This window comes from Chaetura pelagica, unplaced genomic scaffold (assembly GCF_000747805.2).
Source record: "Chaetura pelagica isolate M959 unplaced genomic scaffold, ChaPel_1.0 scaffold69, whole genome shotgun sequence".
NCBI classification, from domain to species: Eukaryota; Metazoa; Chordata; class Aves; order Apodiformes; family Apodidae; genus Chaetura; species Chaetura pelagica.
Genome location: NW_009970724.1, coordinates 10,025,742 through 10,047,055, shown reverse-complemented (window position 1 = coordinate 10,047,055; position 21,314 = coordinate 10,025,742). Strand labels below are relative to the sequence as shown.

The window sequence follows — 21,314 nt, the reverse complement described above, 5'->3', positions numbered from 1 at the left end:
TTTAAGGGAGCAAGAGAGCACCAGTTCCTCAAAGAACTTACAGACTAAGACTCAGAACAACAGTGGTATGCCAGCAGTTAAGACAACAGTCTGTTCACAGGCAGTCTTGTTTTATGCTTTTACATCTTTGAGTATGTAACTGGCTATGTTTGCTCCCCAAGGAGTATAGTTCCTCTCAGTGGCCCTGAATGTGAAGCCATAAGCCACAAATGGATGTGTGATTTCTACACCATGTTCCCTCATGGTCTAGATTCCCCAGTGTGTTGGTAGAAATGAAATTCCATGTACAGTTTTCTGGGCATATACTTAGTATAGTATGTGCTCTTGTACCTATGACCCTGTATTTAACCACACATACACCTTTTGTATCTATAAAACAATTTTCTTCTGAGCATCCAGAAATTTCTTTTAGCATCATGCCTGCTTATTTAGTAGACTTCCCATAAACAATGTGTTAACGCATATATCTTCTGTGGCAAATTATTTTGCATATAAAAGTACAGTTTATCACCCCGTTTTAGGCACAATATTTAGGAAGGAAAATTCTGCATCCCATCTGTCCCATTTTTCTGCTGTTTGATCAAATTCTTATTTCTGTCTGTTTTCTTAAGCTCAAAGTGAGCTCAAATGGGTTGGGAGAAAAAGGAGGAGGGTGTTTGAAGAAAGATATGTTTAAAAATGAAACAGATTGGGAATCTGCACTGCAAAACATTTGTAGATTAACAAGGAAAAATAAATCCTGCAAAACAATCCGGTCTTGTAATAATTTGACTAAATATAATTTCTAGAATTCTGTAGGGACATGTAGCACCCGTGTACTGTAAGATGCCTGCCTACATGAGGATAAGAATATCTATATCTTTTAAAATGTTACAAAGTAGCACTCTTGATTTGCTAGGATATGTAATGATATTGTTTTATATGAAGTCTACAGTATAAAAAAGGGTGAGCTTTGAAGAAATAACCTTCTGACTGACAATAATGCATTGCTCTTTGGTATTGTCTGCTAATTAAAATGGTATCTTAATTTTCCTAGTATCTGTCTGTAGCCATAGCCACCTCTTGCCTTCTAAAGCAAGGAATTTTAAAACAAAGTATAAGCGTCCTATATACTGTTCTAGTCTCTTTTTTTTCTTATTCTTTTTTTTTTTTTTCCTTTCTCATTAGAGTTCTCCAAATAATAGACATAATAGACTTATTCACAGTAAAATACATATTCTGCTTGCTTATTCATTTCTGAATACCACTTGTTAATATGGTGGGGTGTTTTAGATATTTTTTCTTAATAATATGCTAAAACTGTTGGCTTCATTTTGGTGTTTTTTTTTTTTGTTTGGTTGTTTTTGTGGTTTTTTTTTGGAGGGGTAGTGGTTTTTTGTTTCTTTGTTTTGGATAGTGTTTTTGTTTGGCTTTTTTTGGGGGGGTGTTGTTTCTGGGTGGCTTTTTTTGTTGTTGTTGGTTTGGGTTTTTTTTTAGCTGGGAGGATAATCAATCAATAAGAGAGAAACTTACTTTTTTAATAAAAATATCTCACAATGCTAATTTCACCCTGACAGGGCCCACAATCCTACAAATGTGTTGGCATTTGAATTCTTTCCAGACAGAAAGGTGCAGCTGCTTACATTACTGACTATGAAATTATGTATATGAGCATATCTTAAAAATGGGAATAAAACTGTTTTTTAGTGAAGCAGAATAATTTGATAGTGACACTCCATGCTTGGGAATTGTAAGATGCAATTTCCCCAAGGAGTATAGTTCCTCTCAGTGGCCCTGAATGTGAAGCCATAAGCCACAAATGGATGTGTGATTTCTACACCATGTTCCCTCATGGTCTAGATTCCCCAGTGTGTTGGTAGAAATGAAATTCCATGTACAGTTTTCTGGGCATATACTTAGTATAGTATGTGCTCTTGTACCTATGACCCTGTATTTAACCACACATACACCTTTTGTATCTATAAAACAATTTTCTTCTGAGCATCCAGAAATTTCTTTTAGCATCATGCCTGCTTATTTAGTAGACTTCCCATAAACAATGTGTTAACGCATATATCTTCTGTGGCAAATTATTTTGCATATAAAAGTACAGTTTATCACCCCGTTTTAGGCACAATATTTAGGAAGGAAAATTCTGCATCCCATCTGTCCCATTTTTCTGCTGTTTGATCAAATTCTTATTTCTGTCTGTTTTCTTAAGCTCAAAGTGAGCTCAAATGGGTTGGGAGAAAAAGGAGGAGGGTGTTTGAAGAAAGATATGTTTAAAAATGAAACAGATTGGGAATCTGCACTGCAAAACATTTGTAGATTAACAAGGAAAAATAAATCCTGCAAAACAATCCGGTCTTGTAATAATTTGACTAAATATAATTTCTAGAATTCTGTAGGGACATGTAGCACCCGTGTACTGTAAGATGCCTGCCTACATGAGGATAAGAATATCTATATCTTTTAAAATGTTACAAAGTAGCACTCTTGATTTGCTAGGATATGTAATGATATTGTTTTATATGAAGTCTACAGTATAAAAAAGGGTGAGCTTTGAAGAAATAACCTTCTGACTGACAATAATGCATTGCTCTTTGGTATTGTCTGCTAATTAAAATGGTATCTTAATTTTCCTAGTATCTGTCTGTAGCCATAGCCACCTCTTGCCTTCTAAAGCAAGGAATTTTAAAACAAAGTATAAGCGTCCTATATACTGTTCTAGTCTCTTTTTTTTCTTATTCTTTTTTTTTTTTTTCCTTTCTCATTAGAGTTCTCCAAATAATAGACATAATAGACTTATTCACAGTAAAATACATATTCTGCTTGCTTATTCATTTCTGAATACCACTTGTTAATATGGTGGGGTGTTTTAGATATTTTTTCTTAATAATATGCTAAAACTGTTGGCTTCATTTTGGTGTTTTTTTTTTTTGTTTGGTTGTTTTTGTGGTTTTTTTTTGGAGGGGTAGTGGTTTTTTGTTTCTTTGTTTTGGATAGTGTTTTTGTTTGGCTTTTTTTGGGGGGGTGTTGTTTCTGGGTGGCTTTTTTTGTTGTTGTTGGTTTGGGTTTTTTTTTAGCTGGGAGGATAATCAATCAATAAGAGAGAAACTTACTTTTTTAATAAAAATATCTCACAATGCTAATTTCAACCTGACAGGGCCCACAATCCTACAAATGTGTTGGCATTTGAATTCTTTCCAGACAGAAAGGTGCAGCTGCTTACATTACTGACTATGAAATTATGTATATGAGCATATCTTAAAAATGGGAATAAAACTGTTTTTTAGTGAAGCAGAATAATTTGATAGTGACACTCCATGCTTGGGAATTGTAAGATGCAATTTTACACTGCTTTGAGTACAAGTACCCTTCAAGCTGTCATGCAGAAATGGTTTCTCCACTTGAAAATGGGGTTTTCCTTTCATCTTTCAGGGATGTGTGCCTGTCACTCTCCATTGCCATCAATACATGGAACTGTGATTGTACTTGGGGCAGGAGACACTGCTTTTGATTGTGCAACATCTGCTTTACGCTGCGGAGCTCGCCGTGTGTTTGTGGTCTTCAGGAAGGGATTCACTAATATCAGGGCTGTCCCAGAGGAGGTAAAATTGAGTAACAGCATTTATGAGAAGGAATATCTGTTGTTATTTCTACAGGGCCTGAAAGTGTGCTATAGGTGCTTGAGGGACATCTGAAAGCTTTGTTGATAAAAAATGCTCTTAAAATGTAGAAATGTTTATTAAGGATTTGAGGTTCACTTAATATGGTCTCTGTGTAAATTTCCTTAGTTGTACCTGTTTCCTGGAAAGTCAGAGAGATGCATTTGCATACAGAGCGTAGAAGTTCCTGTAAATTAGAAAAAACAATAACATTTTTAATCTTGGAAGCACCCCAGAGATCAAGCAGTCATTTGAGTATTGTAGGTGAGTTCTTCAGTTGATGGTTAGATCCTAGAATGATACCTTTTATCTGCTTCCTAATGCATCTCAGAGACCCTGACATTGCCTTGGGAGCCTATAAAACCTTGTAAGGAAATCACAGTGATTTTTGTTTTGAATCACTGCCAATGGCAATAGAGTGATGTCACTCATCACAGATTTCAACATGCAATTTGACTTTTAGTCTGGCTTTGCACTTTGGCATTTATCAGGACATCTGCACCTCCTGAAACTGACTGCTTCCTCAACGTATTCATTCTACAGGAGGGGTTTTTTCAAATTAGATTTTCTTATTTTGGTGGGGTTTTTTCCATTATCATTTATTTGGTACATACTTCATACTTTGTCCTGCTTGTGGATACCAGGCCATCTAATGCATCTTCATGAGATTTATGGTCGTTTGATAGGTCTTAGAGGTCTTAAGAAGGGGAATGGAGGTACGAAAAAAAGGAATAGGGGGTCTCTTGATGTATAATTTACTTATGTTCCTGTTGCATTTCATTTAAGAATTCTAGACACAATGAAATTACTGAAGCCATTGCACAGACAGACTCATGCTATTCTGATTCTTACTAATCAAGAATCAGCTGTCACTCTGAACCAAAACCTATTTCAGCATCCAGGGTAAATTCCTGAAAGTTGTCAATGTTTGTACTCATTCAGTAATGCAGTGGCCTTGAAAAAAAAATTAAAGTATCTTCAGCTAGTAATGACCATACTAGAATGATATCAGGTTGGATATTACATGTTCAAAAATTTGTGTTGTGTAAAAACAGACAATCAAATCCCAAAGACTATGCTGAGCTAGGAAGCCGTTTGACTTCAGCAGTTTGACCACAACAGAGATTCAGAAGATAGCAAGATTGGATTGTCACTCAGAAAATTGTTGTTTGCATGTAGTGGTCAGCATTTAATAACATCTTAAAATCACAGTAAAATAACACACTACAGGACACGTACTTAATAATACTAGCCTTCCTCTTGAAAGACACAGATGGTTACATAAGGCAATTCTTTCGCCCTGAAAGGAATTATGCATATTCAAGTAACAGGGAAGAATAAGAAAGTACATTGGAAAAACATAAACATTGCAAATTTACCTGGTGCCACTGTCTAGAACTGCTTGGCTTAATACCTCAGAAAGCTCTGAACTTGATATTAAGCTGACTGTCTGTAAACTGTACACAGAGGAGTGTATGGAAGCCTCCTGAGTCAAAAAATGTTTGGGGGTTTTTCCCCAACATAAAAGCACAACAACATTCAAGTTATATATTTTATTGCTTCTACTCTACAGATGGAACTTGCAAAAGAAGAGAAGTGTGAATTTCTGCCTTTCCTCTCCCCTCGAAAAGTTGTACTTAGAGGTGGACAAATTGTTGCTATGGAGTTTGTTCGAACCGAACAAGACAATGATGGAAACTGGAAAGAAGATGAAGATCAGATTGTCCGTTTAAAAGCTGATGTTGTGATCAGTGCTTTTGGCTCCATTTTAAGTGACAAGAAAGGTAAATCTGATGAATGCATTCTATAAATTCTGATTGTCATTTTAGCTGCAGCCATTTTCTGCCCTTTGACAGTTCCGTGAAAGGAGTCCCCTGGAGGTTGCACAGCTTATAGCTACTGGTCCTCTTCACAGGACCATGTTGTTGTTTCTTTGTCCTTTAGGTACACCTCTTAAAACAAACCCTGAGTGTTTGATAGCAAAACTTTTTTCTGTATCTCGTTGTGTAGACCAGGAACTCAGATTAGAGGTACAGTTGCTCAGTATATATCTTGCTTTTTTCTCAATGCAAATAGGTTCTCAAAGAATACTCCTGAGAATTTCTTCTGCTCTCACTAATTAACTTCAGAGAAACTCAGTATGCTACAGCTTTAAACTGAACTGATCTGTTATCTGAAACCTTTTTTTACCTATTAAATTAGGCAAGAATGAAGACAGATTGATTATTCTGGTTCAGCTGCTCTGGTTATCACTCATTTCTTGTGTGTACACAATAGAACTGTGGTTTCTCTCATATATTACAGTATTTGTTAAATTCACCTGTGCTTATCTCAGTCTGTCTTATTATTTACCCACACTTTGCAATCCTTGGTCTTGAAAATGAACAATTACATAGATCCATAGTAAAGATACAGAAATTAGCACATAGGTAGCATTTAAAAGACAGAACCAGTTGACTGGTTGTAGCAGAGAGCTGAAGAATATGAGTAAAACTAAGAATATGGGAACTGAGCAGAGCTCAGCCTCTGACACTAGGTTAGAATTAAAGAGTTCAGGCAGATATTTCAAATGTGCCTCAAATGTAAAAAACACTGACTCAGCAGAAGACATTGATAAAATGAATAGATCTTCAGCCTGGAGATATTCATCAAGGTTAGCAGATTCTGAAAGCCTTAGTGATCAATGTGCCTACCTCTTGAGGGCATGGTGATGCCAGCCAATTACCCCATGACATGTTGTCATGGTCCTTTGGGTACGAATGCTCTGACAGCAGACTTGGCAAATGCCTCAGAATGCACATCACCAGAAAATTTTGTAATCAGATGCCAGTGCAGAGAGAATTTCAAAATTTCTTAGCATAATGTGCTTTTGTGAATCTTTTCAATCAACGTAAATCGTAAATCTAAAATAATCTAAGCAGATTCTAGTAACATTTGTGGACATATGTCAGGCCCAGAAAACGTTTGACTTCTCAAATCTGTATTTTCTTGGTATGCCTTATAGGTAACACTGTTTTAAATTGAGTTAAATAAGTTAGTTTTCTGATAGTAAGATTTTCTAAAGTATTGGTAAATTTATACAAAAGGAGTACTGACTTGACAGGAAGAAAAAGCATTAGTTAATGAAGATTAATTATAGGGCCTATAGAAGAAATTTAGGATGCACGCTCTAGCAGAGTTGTCTTTAATTTCAATGAGCTGTTCTGTGCTTCCTGTTCACCAGTCTGTACATAAAGCTAAACCATCATACAGCCATGAGAAGAGCCTGAACTCTCTCCTGCAGTAAAAAAGAAGGATCACCTTGGTTCCTTGAACAATGTGAAGTTAATTCCAGGAGTATTCCTATCCTGTATGTGTTCCTTTGGCACAGGTTCCTGCAGCCTGGGCTGGAACAGTTACATACAGTGTGAATTACCCAGGGCTGCCACCTGCCCTGCAGTGCCCTCCTGCTCTAAAGGGCACAGGAGATGAAGTCTACTTCTCTTTGAGAGGACAGGCTCCCATGCCACTTGAAGATGTATTACTGTGTAAAGAGCCTGGTATCTGGGTTGGTGATGTTTTAGGCCTCAGTCTAACCCCCAAGAAGCAGAGAGAAGGTGATTAAGATGTTTTTTTAATCAGTAAGAGATCCATGAACTACTCCATTGGTGGAGTTGAGTTGAATGAGAATTAGGAGATTTTTATTTTTTTTTTAAAACCCTGTTTAGGTTTTTTGGAAGACTTTCTAGAACCTCATGTGGCAAATCAAATATTACCCTATGCAATCAGTGTGTTTTGTTGTAATTCATAGGCCTGTGTGCTTCTGTTTTCACCTATATTAAAAACTGCTTCATCTAAAAGGCTGAACTTGCCACATTGCTTAGACATAATACTGTGCCTGTCTTGCATCTCCTAGTGAGGTTTTTTAATAGGAACATAAAATGGAAGGGGAACAAAGTCATGCAGTGAACTGATCAGAAAACAAGAGTAATTTGCCTTGGGGGTGAGCAATACCCCTCAGTTTCACACTGTATTTTTGATGAAACTTCTATTAGAATAGCTATCAAATTACAAGGAATAATGCAAGGCATTCCTTTTGGATGCTGTAAAAGTGAAAAGAAACTAAGACTTGAAGGAACAAAGTGTTTATTTTGAGCATACCTTCTCGGTTGCTTTAAAATCTTTATTTTTTACTAAGCTATCTTAATGAAAGTTAAATTTGCCTTTCACCATTTAGCTGGATTAAAACCAAATGTCCAGGTTACCTCAGCATACGTAACAAAAAGAAATGAAGAAAAAAAAAGAATTAAAAACAAACACAAAAAGCATCTTATAGTTGTAGTGTTTTGTTTGGTTTTTTTTTAAAGTGTGGATTTTTCTATTCGAGCAATTGAGACGCTCAGATATTCTCCATCAAAAGATGGTGATGAAAGTACTGGAGGTACTGGAAAATGCACAATGCCACGAGCAAACTGATGAGACTGGGAACTTGATAAAGAAGGAGATGGACCAGGTGACCTCCAGAAGGCCAGTCTAGTCTGAAGTATTCTATGACTGAATGACTGAATTGCAGTCATCCAGTGTTAGTGGTTCCTCCTAAAAAGATCTAATTCGCAAGGCACTGGTGGGAACTGCAGATGCAGTATTGGTGTGTGCTAAGCCATCAGGATATGTTCTATTTGTTATTAATATTGGTAAATGCAGATGCTGCTGATGTGAGAATAAATAAAATACCATGAAAACCGGGGGGGAGTTAAAATAAGACTTATCCCCGGTTCACCAAAATGCCCTGCTTAGGGCAGCCTTAGTGCTTGTGTTTTAAAGTTTTCTTTAACAAAGCAGGCATGTTTTGTTAGCTGGTCTTCTGAGCTCATAGCTTAGAAAGCTTTTTCTAGGCTACCCTCAATAACATTTCTTATTGCATAGTAACTATTCAATTTGCAAGTGAGATTCCATGTGCTCACAGTATTAATCCTTTTTCTTCTGTTAAAATGATGACTTGTGTTTTTAAGTAACAGTTCTAGTAAGTATTCATCCTCCCACTGGGAATCATATAAATGCATCAGTAATTTTAAAAAATTGACTCCTAAGTCCATTTAATGCTCTGGATGTTGCTAACAGACAAAACGGGAGAGTTGCATTCTGGACTGTTTTAAGAGCATTACCACTTTACCGAAACCAGTAAAAAAACAACAACTAACAAATTGTTCAAATAAAACTACTTCAGATGGAGTAAGAAAGAAGTTTTTCTACTTGTTGGAAAACAAAAAAGAAAAAAAGAAAAAAAAGAGTGAGATTTTGCAAGCACAGCTGCTTTGTTTTTTAATTGTCTAGCTTAACAAAGCCTACAAGCCATCATAACTGTCCCACTGAGAGAATTTTGCACCTTTCCTTTTGCTTATTTTGTTATTTTTAGAGGTCTACTGCATTTTAGTTAATTAATGAGATATCTCCATCAGCATTCCAAATTGCAACTACTCAATAAATACAAATATAATTCCATGTACTCCCTAGCACTCTGTACAGCCTCAAATCCTACCTAACACTAATCCTGTTAGTTTTAAAGTAAAAACTTTGAATAACCATATTCTTACACATTTTGTTTTGATAAGCAGAAGGGAACAATATTTTTGGACTGCAAAATTTTGCACCGTACCAAATATCCTTGTTCTGCTAAATTTTCCTGAATTTCTGAGGAGAACCCGGACTACTGGGGACCCATGGAGAAATGATGGAAACTAGTGCACTTGCTCCAAACATGCTACAAAATGCAGTGCAGGACACGCACTAAGGCAAGATAGGGAACTGGCAACCTAAGTTTAGTTCAACACTGTTTAGCAGGAAAAAAAAGAGGAGGTATTCCCGTTTTCCAGAACAATGCATCTTAGCGTGGTAAGGCCTGTTTTATTTTCCTTGAGAAACCAAAAAGGGAATGAAAAACATCCAAGCAAACTCCAAATAACATCTTTGCAAACACCCCCAGAACTACTTTAGTAGACTACTTTAGGGCAAGAAGATGCTTTATTGAATTTTTGGTAGTAGCTGGGTCTTGCATAATAACTGAAGGGCACCATTTTATTTCACATTTCTCAGAATCTGCAACAACATTCAGATGTTTTGCTTTTACTTTTAGTACGAGGGCCATCTTGCTTGGAAGCTGCAACAGCAAACCCCAGGAGGCTTACTAAAATGTGACTGCTGCCCCTCCAGTGTAGTTCAACATACAGCAAAGATAAATTTATCCAAGTAGCTTACAATTATATTATTTTAATGACTCCTACTTAGTATAGGTCTATAGATTGGGAAGGAAAAAAGGCAAAAAGCTTGCAGAACTCTGAACTCATAAGTGACAAATTTTTAGTTCTCCTTTGTACAAATATAGAACTTCAAATGGTACAGAAGCCAGTGAAGCTGCAGGGAGAGTTGTTTCTTCACACATCCTGGTTAGACAACTAGGTAACTTCAGCCTCAAAGCACTGGAGTGTTGGCATTCTAAGGAAAGACTAGGAGGGAGGAAGAGAGATGGCCATGATGCCCCAGCTGGGAATACCCACAGGGGTGGCATGTTGTCTCCCTAGTAGCACTAGTAGCACAGCATCTGCCTTGCACCCACAGAACAGACTTTTAGTCACCAGACTTTTTTTTTTTTTTTTTTTAAATGTTATATAAAACTGGAATTTATGTAAATTCAAAAGGTTCCTAGTGAACTAGGTAGGAGTTTTCCTTCTGAGTCATTTGGAATAGGATTTTTCTTTACAAAGAGGTTTACTAAATGAGTTTGAGAGCAGCATTTCCACACCCTGAAGTGATTACTGATTTCCAATGTCCAAAAGTGGCTTTGTGATGACTTCTAAAGCCCTGTTAACTTAGAGCAGGATTTCTTCTCTTTAACTTGATAGGCATCAGCATATATTTGTTTGCCAGTGGCAGGCTGAAAACAATGTCAGTATCAGCTTGTAGCAGGAGCTTCCCTTAACATACCTGGACCCAGCTTTATCTAGTCAAACCACTTTTTAACTCTGGTTCAATATCCTAGTGGAGCAGAGGATGGGAAGCTTGATTATGCCTTTCTTTATTTGCTGGGCAGTGTCAGCAGTTAATCTGTCTGTAGGTGTGTGTGACAGCTATAGTTTATATTTGAGATTAAGAAAGCTACAGTATATTTGTATTTTTCTGAAGTAATGCTAGTATTCACTGTAAAGGAAGTCTGTAAGATGGATATCAAAAATAACATTAATGAGCTACTAAAGCTAAAATTACAGGAACTTATGAAATTGGTTAAACATAAAAACCATTAAACTGTTTATTGAAGCTTCACAGATATACTGCAGCTAATGAGCATTTCTGCTATTTAAATAAGCCTAAATTGAACACACATTACATGGATACATAATTAGTCATGGCAGTCAAACACACACAGATTCACTTTTAAAGCTTTATTTGAGGAATCTTTTCCATTTGATTTGTTTTGCTAATTAAAATATTTTTCTTTATTCACTTATATTTTAATATTGTTTTTGCAAGTGCTGTAATTTGCTTCTGCTTTGTTATTTGTGTGTGTTTGCTCTGTGAATACAGCAAATTTGGAATATATATTCAGAACTGTCCTCTTGTTCGGTGTTGTGTTAGCATCACTTGATAGCATCAGAATTATTTGATTGTATGTTGTCTTTCATCCAGAAGGGTCATTTCAAATTATATATATTATCTCACCAGTCTATGGAGGAGAAGGAAGCACAACAAGAGGATTTTACTTTGAGTTTTCAATAGAAAAGCTATGTTAATTTTAAACTTTAAAGGATGTGAAGGTGAGGGGATTTAAAAAACACTCTTTTTTATTTTTACTCCTGCCCCTGCAAAAATATTTGGTATCTACCTTGCTTATTGTTCCATGTCGAAAAAGTAATTCAGAGAACCTGATAGTTGAGGTCATCTCCTTTTAAGCTCAGGTTTGGCTCAGACTGTCGCCCCTCGCAGGATCTGAGAAGGGTCTTTCCTTTGAGAAGACCAAAGTTCTCCCCTTCTTTTTTCAGGTGGTCTAGGAGGTTGTCTCTTCAGCCTCCCAGTTGCCCCAGGCACCACATCCAAATTGTGAGGACATGTTTTAAAATCATACCTTTATTTTTACTTAACCTAAATCTTGGAGGTTACAAAAAAAAACTGAAGGAAATAGCTGCTGGATACCATGTCAACCTTAGCTCCAGGAAAATGTTCTTGCCCAATTACAAAAATAGGGATCTGGGAGACAAATCCCCGATCTCTTTGGAGATGCTTCAGGCAAAGGTATCTTGAGCATTCATTGCACTCCTAGAGCTTTTGGTATGATTATATCCAGACAGCTATTTTAGCACAAAACAATCCAAAGATCGATGTGAGAAATGTAATAGGTCCAGGGTAACAGAGGTAATACCCTATTTTCCCACAAGATGAAATGAAATAAGTAGTCAGGACTTCCAGTTTTACATCATTTCCTCTGAAAAAACTTCATCTCCAATAGCATTTGCCCTCTAAACCCTATACTGTGGTTCAGACCTGTCTCAGAGTGACAAGCCATCTATTAAATCCCCAATACCAAATCCTGCAGCATCAACTTTTCTTCTGGGTTTTTTCCAAACATGTCTTTACAAGCCTGCACGTATTTAGCTTGTGAGAACTGTCTAGACCACATGCTGAGATGGTAGCATTGCATGCAATAACTTATCCTATATATGACAAATGTAAGATGATCAAAAGCTTTATTGAAGTACAGACAGTCTGAGACATAAAGCAAAAGTTAATTTTTTTTATTTATAAATATTACTGAAATATTCTTAATAAAGCTGTTATCAGCCATTATCAGCACTTTATTTTAAAAAACAAAACAAAACAAAACAAAAAAACAACAAACCCCAAACCCAAACAAACAATCAAATTTCCTGACTGAAAAACATCTGAGTCTGAGGGTTGTGTTTGGTATGATCTGATTACTGATCTTTCAGTAATTTAAATATTTTTAAAGGGAAAGATTTCATAAGTTTTTCATTCTGTTACTATGCAAAAATTGTTTTTGCCAAGTTAAGCCATAAGTATGTGTGGGATGGGATGGTTTGTGCGACAATAGGTCTTGAAGATAGATTAAATACTTCTGCTATGAAACCCTGCTACATTGTTTCAGATTAAAACTGTCTTCTGGGATTCTGGCTTCTGAACCAGTTGCAAAAAAACCCCTTTGGATTTCAATCCTCTGTATATTTATGTATGCCAAGGGTAAGGGAGAAATAGTAGGTGGGACAAGTAGGTGACAATGTTTGTGTCTTGCTTCCTAATTTATTATGTTGCCCCAGAGTATACACAACTTCCAGTTTGAAATGCACTTCAAATATGTGATTTGAGGGTTGAAGGAAATACAGAAGCTGGGAAGAAATTTCCATCATGGTGATATGAAAGGAAGATGTGTTTGAAGCTTGTTGTATACTCAGGCATGCACTGGGACAACTCTGTAACTTTGCCCTCATAATGGAGAAATATTCTTGTCTTAAACTGGCAGGTTTCCTCTTTTACATATATGACAGCACAACTACATCAGTTTAATTGACCTTGGCAATCTGCGTCTGCTAGTGGTATGTCCCTGAGGGACACTGCAATTTTAAGTTGGGTTTTTCTGTAGAATCTTCAGTTCCTGTAGACAAAGCTATATAACCCCCCCTCATTTTGATACACATTATCAACATTTGCTAAAAACATTTATTGAAAAAGTTGTTCTTTTCACAAGGCCACTTTGTAGTGTCCTTGCTATTATAATAAAACAATTTTTAAATACATGATAAAATTATGTGAATATAGAGCAAGATTATTTTCTCTGAACATTTCAGTGCTGATTTTATAATGCCAGGCAGTATAAAAATATTTTTTTATATTTCCACATCTACATTATTTTTCAGGACAATAGTAGATCATGTGTAGAATGCCTATATGTGCTGTTTACAAACGTGAAAAAAAAATGATACCTTAACGCATGCTTCAAAAAACCATCAGAAATTACAGTGAAAAAGATAGAAAGTATACTATCATGTAAAGATACTTGCATGTAAGCATTGAATTTTGATTGTGTTTTTACAGTTTTATTCTTAATATATGTAACAAATTTCAAAGTGAGCCATAATTTCAGGATGTTCTGAGTTTAAATATTTGGTCAGGATGGTTTTGACTTTAATGAAATATGTCTTTTTCAGAATTAATTTCATTAAAATCAACACACTTTGCCAAAGCTGAAGCTTTGATAGCATAATATTTCCTGGTGGGAAAATGTTCCATCTGAATATTTTCAGTCAGGTTTAATAATGACCTGTCAAAAGTAGCAGAGTATCATTTCTGTTGTGAGGGTTAATAAGTGTTGGAGGTAAATTCTGGTGATCTAAATGAATTTCTGGGACTTGTATCATAAACATTCTTTTTTCATTTTAAACATCAAAAATCTTATGCTGCATATTAAGTTGTACTACAGACTATGCAGTAGTTTTTCAGGAGAAAAGCTGGTTGTTATGGTAAGTGCAGTGCAAAGCTATGGGTGGAGGAAAAAGGAGAAAATGTAATTTTCCTTTGTTAATATTGTTCATGAATGGGATTTTCAGAAGTGTGGGACTTTTTCCCTGGGGGATGCATAAAGCCAGTGAGAATTACTTTGTGAATCCCAAACTGGACAATGTAGTGCGTTCTCAGGGAGTGAGCAGAACAACATTAGTACCAGTTATTTCTTGAATCTGCCTTGAGTCGATCACTTCTTGTGACACTTGTGTACACAAGTCTGGCTTTGCAGGCTCACGGGAGCTGGTTCTGATACTACCAAACTGCTGTTCTATATAATGCATCTCCTTCTCCTGCCTGAGTCTTACCTCTACTAGCTCAACAAAACTGTTCATACATATATAAATATAATTTTATATCTATAAGGACTTTTCTACTGTAAATTTGCATTTAAGTAAATGAAAGAATGAGAACTTGGAACTGCTTTTCTAATTATTATCGGTATATATTTGACAGATTTTAGCAGCAGTTTTTTGTTTATTCTGTTAAAATACTTGTTGTTCACTTCAATTACAGTCAAAGAGGCCATGGCACCTATCAAATTTAACAGATGGGGTCTTCCTGAAGTAGATCCGGAAACTATGCAAACAAGTGAACCCTGGGTTTTTGCAGGGGGTGACATTGGTGGTCTTGCTAACACTACAGTGGAATCAGTAAATGATGGAAAACAAGCTTCGTGGTACATGCACAGATACATACAGGTGATTTTTAAAAATGTATTTTTCTTGTTCTGTTCTGCTTTTAGATACTTTGATTGTTAAACTAAATTAATTGTTTTTAGATTAAAAATAGAAGTTTTGAAGAACTAATTTTGAAGAACTGACAATTTGAATATTATAGATTCATTCAACGTGGATCACATACTTGGGTTTGTGCAGTTGAACCCATATTATTTTATTATTATATTATCTTAACACTAAAATCCACACAACCTTTTATTGGTACCAGCTCTGAATTCCACTCAAGGGCAGCAAGCCTTCCTGCACAATACACAGTGCAAGTAGAAGTCCTAATGGGTAATTGGGGAAAAGAAGCAAGCCTATTGTTATTAAAAAGTAATATCTCTCAATAGAGTATGAAGTAATAATTAAGTCTTGACAATATTGTTACCTGAGGACGGCAATTTTAGTGTTTTTAGAGTGCAAGTGTACTTCGAGTTTACAGAGCACTCAGATTATCTATACTAGAACCCAAGTTAGCTCTGAAAAGGTGGAAAAACTAGACGCAAGAATGCAGAGGGAAGTAATGCAAAGAATTTACCTGATAAATGTGAGTTTTAGCCTTACAGACCTGAAACACTTGGTAAGTGCATGTTCCCTTTTAGTGTTCCTTGTGTGTTGTTGACTGAGCACCTCTGCCCTAATTTTTCTAGTAAAAGAAAGAGTGCAAAGTCTAGAGGAGCTGCACAAGAACCTGCAGAGACAAGAGAGACAGCCTGTATGTGGAGAACAAGCTGACAAATAGCGTGTTCACAGCGCACAAAACTTTTTAGAAACATGATACATGATTCATTTTCCCACAAAAAGAGATTGGAACAACTGAAGTTGGGACTGTAACAGCTCAATGTCTTTCTCCCCCACCCATCTGCTCAAAGCATCTCTGATTGCATGTTTGTGCAATTTCATGCTGTTGGGGTCTGATTTCACTTCCTAAAAATACTTCAACTGAAAGCTTGTTGTTAGTATCTGTGCATATTTTTTCTCACTTGTTCTAAAGCCCTGTTTGTGTCCTGCCTTCTTAGACCCGATGAAAATGCTGAGTGTGAAACATCTTTAATCCCTGACCTGCTTCCATAATTTCTCAGTGCACAGTGAGCTTTGGTAACTGTGAAAGGGGGAGAGGAGGTTATCTCCTCCTTTTTTCTCCTTCCTCTTCAACCTCTCAAAATACACGCATCACTTAAAAACCCTCCTGTATCATGTTGCTTCTTTCTCAAAGCTTACTTCTTTTTCCCCTCTGGAATGTATTGAATACTTTGGAAAAAATCTGAATAGTCATGGCTTGAGAATTAGAATTTTAAATCTAGCAGGCTTTTGTGATATTAGAGCATTTCCGTTACCCTTTGCAGGTTTCAAGGCAGCTTATTCGACCTTACAGTCTCACCAGGAAGCTAATGGGAAAGCCTTCCAGCAATCTTCACAGGAAAGTTTCCAAATGTCAGGTGTCACCTTTCCAGCTGTTAGATGAATGGATTGCCCAGGGGCATTTATTTGGATGTGCAGCCCTTGTAAAATCTGGTTGCTGTGGTGCAGAGTACTGTAATTTGGCAATTTAAAAATTCTAAAAAGAAATTTTAGTGACTGCAGGATAATTTGTGTTTTAAAGAACCTGTTTAGAGAAAGATGGTGTTATCTTGATCTTTTTAGGGGTAGGTATGTGTATATGCTTTTGTGTGCATGTGTATGCATGCATTCAATTCACAGCTCTGTATTCTGGAAAATTCCAGTGTGAAATGAAAAGACACCCTTACACACTACCTTCTTTTCTCTATACTGGAGATTCTTAAGGCAAGCAGCCTTCCTGTGATCTTAGTGTCTCAGTTGAGTATGCATTAAATTTTAAATAAATATATTGATACCATCTATCCATTTGCATTTTAGTTACAGGAATTACAGCCATTTCAAAAAATCACCAACTATCTCAGCACTAGGATCTATAAATAATGCAGTCAGCCTTTAGCAAAATAAAACTCTTCCATGGGATTTCTCAACCAACCCAAGAACATGTCAAAGACTGAGAGTCCAAACCACCATCCCAACTACTTGCAGAACACGCTTCTTGAGCGGCTAATTGTATCCCAACCTACTCCAGGCAAAAAGCTAAGCAAACAGATGGGCCTGATATGTGCCCTCAAAATCCAGTCATTGTAAGCTCTGGCACATGGTCAAGTCAAGCATGAGATCCAGACTCAAGGACTCTCCAGCCAAAATGCCTTATGTTAAAAAAATGGGAGTTATTTACAGAAGCTTCCTGGCTGCTCTTACGCTGGAAATACTCCATCATTAGTTGCCTAAATATCTTCTGCCTCTTAACATATTCCTCCCACTATATGGAGCATAGATTCATCTCAGAAATTGTTGCCTGCAGCTGTGTCAGGTTTCTATAAACATGACCAGTCAAAGTGTAACTAAAGATAGTTGTAGTGGAACATTTTAGAAAATGTAGTCAATCTTCCTAGAACCTTTCACTGCAAGTTATTAGAAAACCAAACAGAAGCATCCCAATTCATGCAACTACCTGCTATTCACAACATTTTTTCAGCATTCAGCCTTTTTAGTTATTCCATGAATGACCTAAAAATTCTGTAAAATAACATTGGTGATTTATTTAGTCTGGGTGTTGTAGTAGCCTTCAGTTTTGCCCAACAATGACTTTGAGATCTTGTGCAGAATCAATATAGACTGCTATTCTCTTTTATGCTTCAGTTACCATTTATTTCTTTTTGATCAGTGAATTGGATTTAAAATATAATAGTTATATTTAGGGTAATTCACAATTCTTGCAGGATTAAATTCTAATTTTCTATCCCTATCTTGAGAGCAAAGACAGCTCTTGGATCATGACACTTTCCAGAACCATTTTGTCAGCCTTGATGCTTCACTCCTGCTCTATTTGTACACTTACCTGTGGAGCGTTTTCCCATATGTTGTAGTCAAGCTGCCATTTTCTTCTCACTAAAATCCTTCTTAAAATGTTACTTTTCCCCTCTGGTTAACAATAAGTTTTCTTTTCTTTACATGTTTTTCCTTTGTGTGGACAGTTTCTTTACGCTCAAAGAACAGAGGACTGGATCCCAACTGCTATAAATTACACTTCACCAAGATGTTACTCAGTCTTGTTTTGAACCAGCATTGTATATTTGCTACTTATTTCTTCGTGCTATCAAAAATATAGAGAGACTTTGTATCTGAAGAGTATAGCTGATTTTTTAATGAAGGCTGACCATTCTTATATATGCCTTGAGCACACATGTATGTACATTATTTCATAGTCAAGAAGCTTGTCTTTGGAACCATTATTTATGTTATGTGCTTTTCAGGATAAGTAAAGGAAAAAAAATTAATGTCCCTTGGTTTAGCTAGAAAAATATATGAAACAGTAGCATGGAGTTGAGTAACAAAGCACCATTTGGTAAAAGGTGGATTGAATGGAAGTGCAGGATGTTTTAGTTAAAACCTGATGTTTTTGTCACTTCCCACTGAGTAAGCAATATTCCTGTTCCAGAGCAGAAAGCCAGGAAGGAGCTTGAAAAACCTCTGTCCAACTGGACAGAGCCCTAAGCAACCTGGTTTTGTTGACCCTGTTGTGAGCAAGAGTTTTGGACTTGAAGGTTCCCAGGCATCCCTTTCACAGCTATTCTGAGATTTTATGAAATAAAATAAGCATATTTAACAAAGTTTAAATATATTTAACAGAGTTAAATAATGGATAATCAGAGAGAAGACAGAAGCAGTGCATGCAAGGGAGAAATTACATGTTTTAAGATCAGATTTAAAAATTGAGAAAGCAGAAATGACATGAAAGTATTCAGGAAAACACCTTCAGGCAGCAGAATTTGTAGAGAAGGATCTCTGTGAAAAATAAGAGTAATATAACTACTCACTTTCACAGTCTCTTTGTTAAAGGCCCAAAAATGGAGTTAGATCATATCGCTGTGGTTAAGAAAATTTTCCATCTAAAGAAAATGAATGTCACAAATTGTATCAGGTCTGAAACTGAGATCTCATCTCTCAGCCCTGCACTACAGAATGTGCTGCTGTTGCCTCTAGGCATATCCTGGTTAGAGTAAGGTCGGGCCAATACATACAACGTGCTGGGGATTTTTCACCACCTTTCAGTATCCAAAAAATTGCTGTGACGAGGACAATAAGTACCGCCAATATTGTTAGCTCAGCTGGTTGTCATCAAATTAGAGGAAGAATGGGCCATACTTTTTGTCCTCTCTTTTTACAAATCAAAGGAAGAGTTATTATAAATAAACCTTTGCCTGCAGGCTTTCTTTTTCTATTTGTTTGTGCAATGTCAGGGAAATCCTTCATTATAGAGAGGATTTTGCTTTCAGGAAGCTATAAAACATTTTAGTTTGCCAAAAGTTTTGCTTTGTAGAAAACAACACATCAGGGCTTAGCAAATTTATTTCTTTTATAACCATTGTGCTGAAAGGAAAAACCAGCAAAAAATAAATAGAGCAAAAAGGGAAGTGGTAGGAAGGAGAAAGATAAATCTGCAAGGATGTATAGCCACTGGCTACTGAACCTTCAGCTGCATCCTGCCTCTGTGTGCTTTGAAAGACTTGGCTTATTCCACTGGACCCTTTTTTGCTTCTTGCCCTGGATCACCTCCTCCTTAACAAATCATTAGGCAAATTTGTTTGAGTGGAATTGTTAATGGTTTTGCTTTTTGTGAGGGAAATTTGGCAGGAAGAATAGGCCTGTTTACATATTTGGGAAACTGGTTATAGCCGGTTTGTCTTATGGCATGCAGGAGAAAAGGACTATTTTTTCATGGGTGTATTCAACTACCTGTCTCAAAAGTCTTTCACTGCTCTGATAGATTATTTTTTTAATATTTTTTTCGGTCTTGTATTGAATTTATTTCTTCTTTTATTACAGAAGGCTAATTTGGGTCTCTAGATAACAATCGCTTTCCAGCAGCACTCATTTTAGGTGAGAACAACTTCTAGAGGATAAATTGTCCTGCCTGGGAAAAGAAATAGTACAATGTAACTTGAGCAGCACATTGAGCACTTAAGCTGTCTGTCTATCTGTCTATAGCAATCAATAGATACAGTTATACAAGCAGTACTTCATGAGTGATCCATTGACTGAAACATTCACAGAGAACATTTGAGCAATTCTTGATAATTTAATTAACCGCTTTCAAAACAGAAATGTTGGCTTATTACTCACATATGCACACAGAGTGGACTTGGCCAAAAATCTTTCCATGAGTCTTTCTTTGTTGTCATTCTTACGCAATCAAAAGAAAATAGTTCAGTGTGAAAGTTCAGTCTATCAGTGTTAGTTTCAGCAGATTTCCTCATTTGCAAATATGTAGGAGACAAGTGGTCACATTTTAAAAATACTCTAATTTCAAGCGTGTGATCCAGGAAGTTCTCTTTTAACAAAGCAAATGATATTTTGCAGTTGAAATTTTAGTTAAGAATGACTAAAACAAGTCAAAGGGATGAAATCAAACCCAAGTAATCAGAAGACTATAACTACTTTTATTTCTTCTTTCCCCTTCCTTTTGCTTTTAATTGTCAGTTAACAAAAGCTTTTGAGATGCAAAGTGATGAGCTGTTTGGTCTTCCAAGAACTCGGTTCTTCTGATGTAGGAAAACTGTCCTGTGTAGTATGCCATGCAGGAAGCAGTGAGCACTCCTAGGGGAGGCAATGGGGCATGCCTGACTTTATAAAAGTGTGGCTACATGGGCTGCTAGCTGGGAGAGGTTGTGATGCTGAAGGGAGCTTGGTCTCATGTGTTAGGGATCTTTAAAAATTAGTTTTTCTCAAAATGTCTACCATTAGGACACATTCAGGTTTAAATCTTTCAGCCTAGGACACTAGTTTCACTAGCTCCAGAGCTTTAAGTCATCAGAAAATTTGGCCCCCAAATGTACCTTATGTATCCAAGGATATCTGGGACCAGAATTTGAGATGTGAATTCAGGCAGTCTCTAAAAAACAGACTTATGAACTCTCACATTTGGAACCAGCCTACGAAACAAAAAGCACTAAAACAAACCAACTATCCCTCAGCCCATCCATGCTTATTAGTTTTCACAGGTAAAACTGGGGTGAACAGGTTCCTTAAAAAACAAATAAACAAGCAAACAAACCCCAATACCAACAACAAAACAAAAAACCAATAAAAACACAACAAAACAACAAAAAAACACAACCAAACAAAAAAAAACACAGGAAAAGAAAACAATCCCCCCCCAAAAAAAACCACACCAAAATAATAAACAAGAAAAAGAACAAAACCCAGAGACAAAAACCAACAAACCCCACAACAAAACCAAAAAAACCCCAAATCAAACAAAAAAAAACCCCACAAAGCAAAAAACCCACAACCCAAAAGGCAGCAATTTCTAAGTGGCTGCATTTTTTACTCTATTACA

At 36.5% G+C, this 21,314-nt stretch overlaps 1 protein-coding gene across 1 annotated transcript in view; it reads left to right on the top strand.

Annotated features, from left to right (window-relative positions):
* DPYD (dihydropyrimidine dehydrogenase) overlaps positions 1-21,314 on the top strand; it is a 308,687-nt gene that overhangs the window by 132,633 nt on the left and 154,740 nt on the right. Inside the window, exons 10-12 of the mRNA XM_010006772.1 lie at positions 3,421-3,590; positions 5,221-5,431; positions 14,706-14,890. Coding sequence (XP_010005074.1) covers positions 3,421-3,590; positions 5,221-5,431; positions 14,706-14,890 — 566 coding nt within the window. The remainder of the gene's footprint in view (positions 1-3,420; positions 3,591-5,220; positions 5,432-14,705; positions 14,891-21,314) is intronic.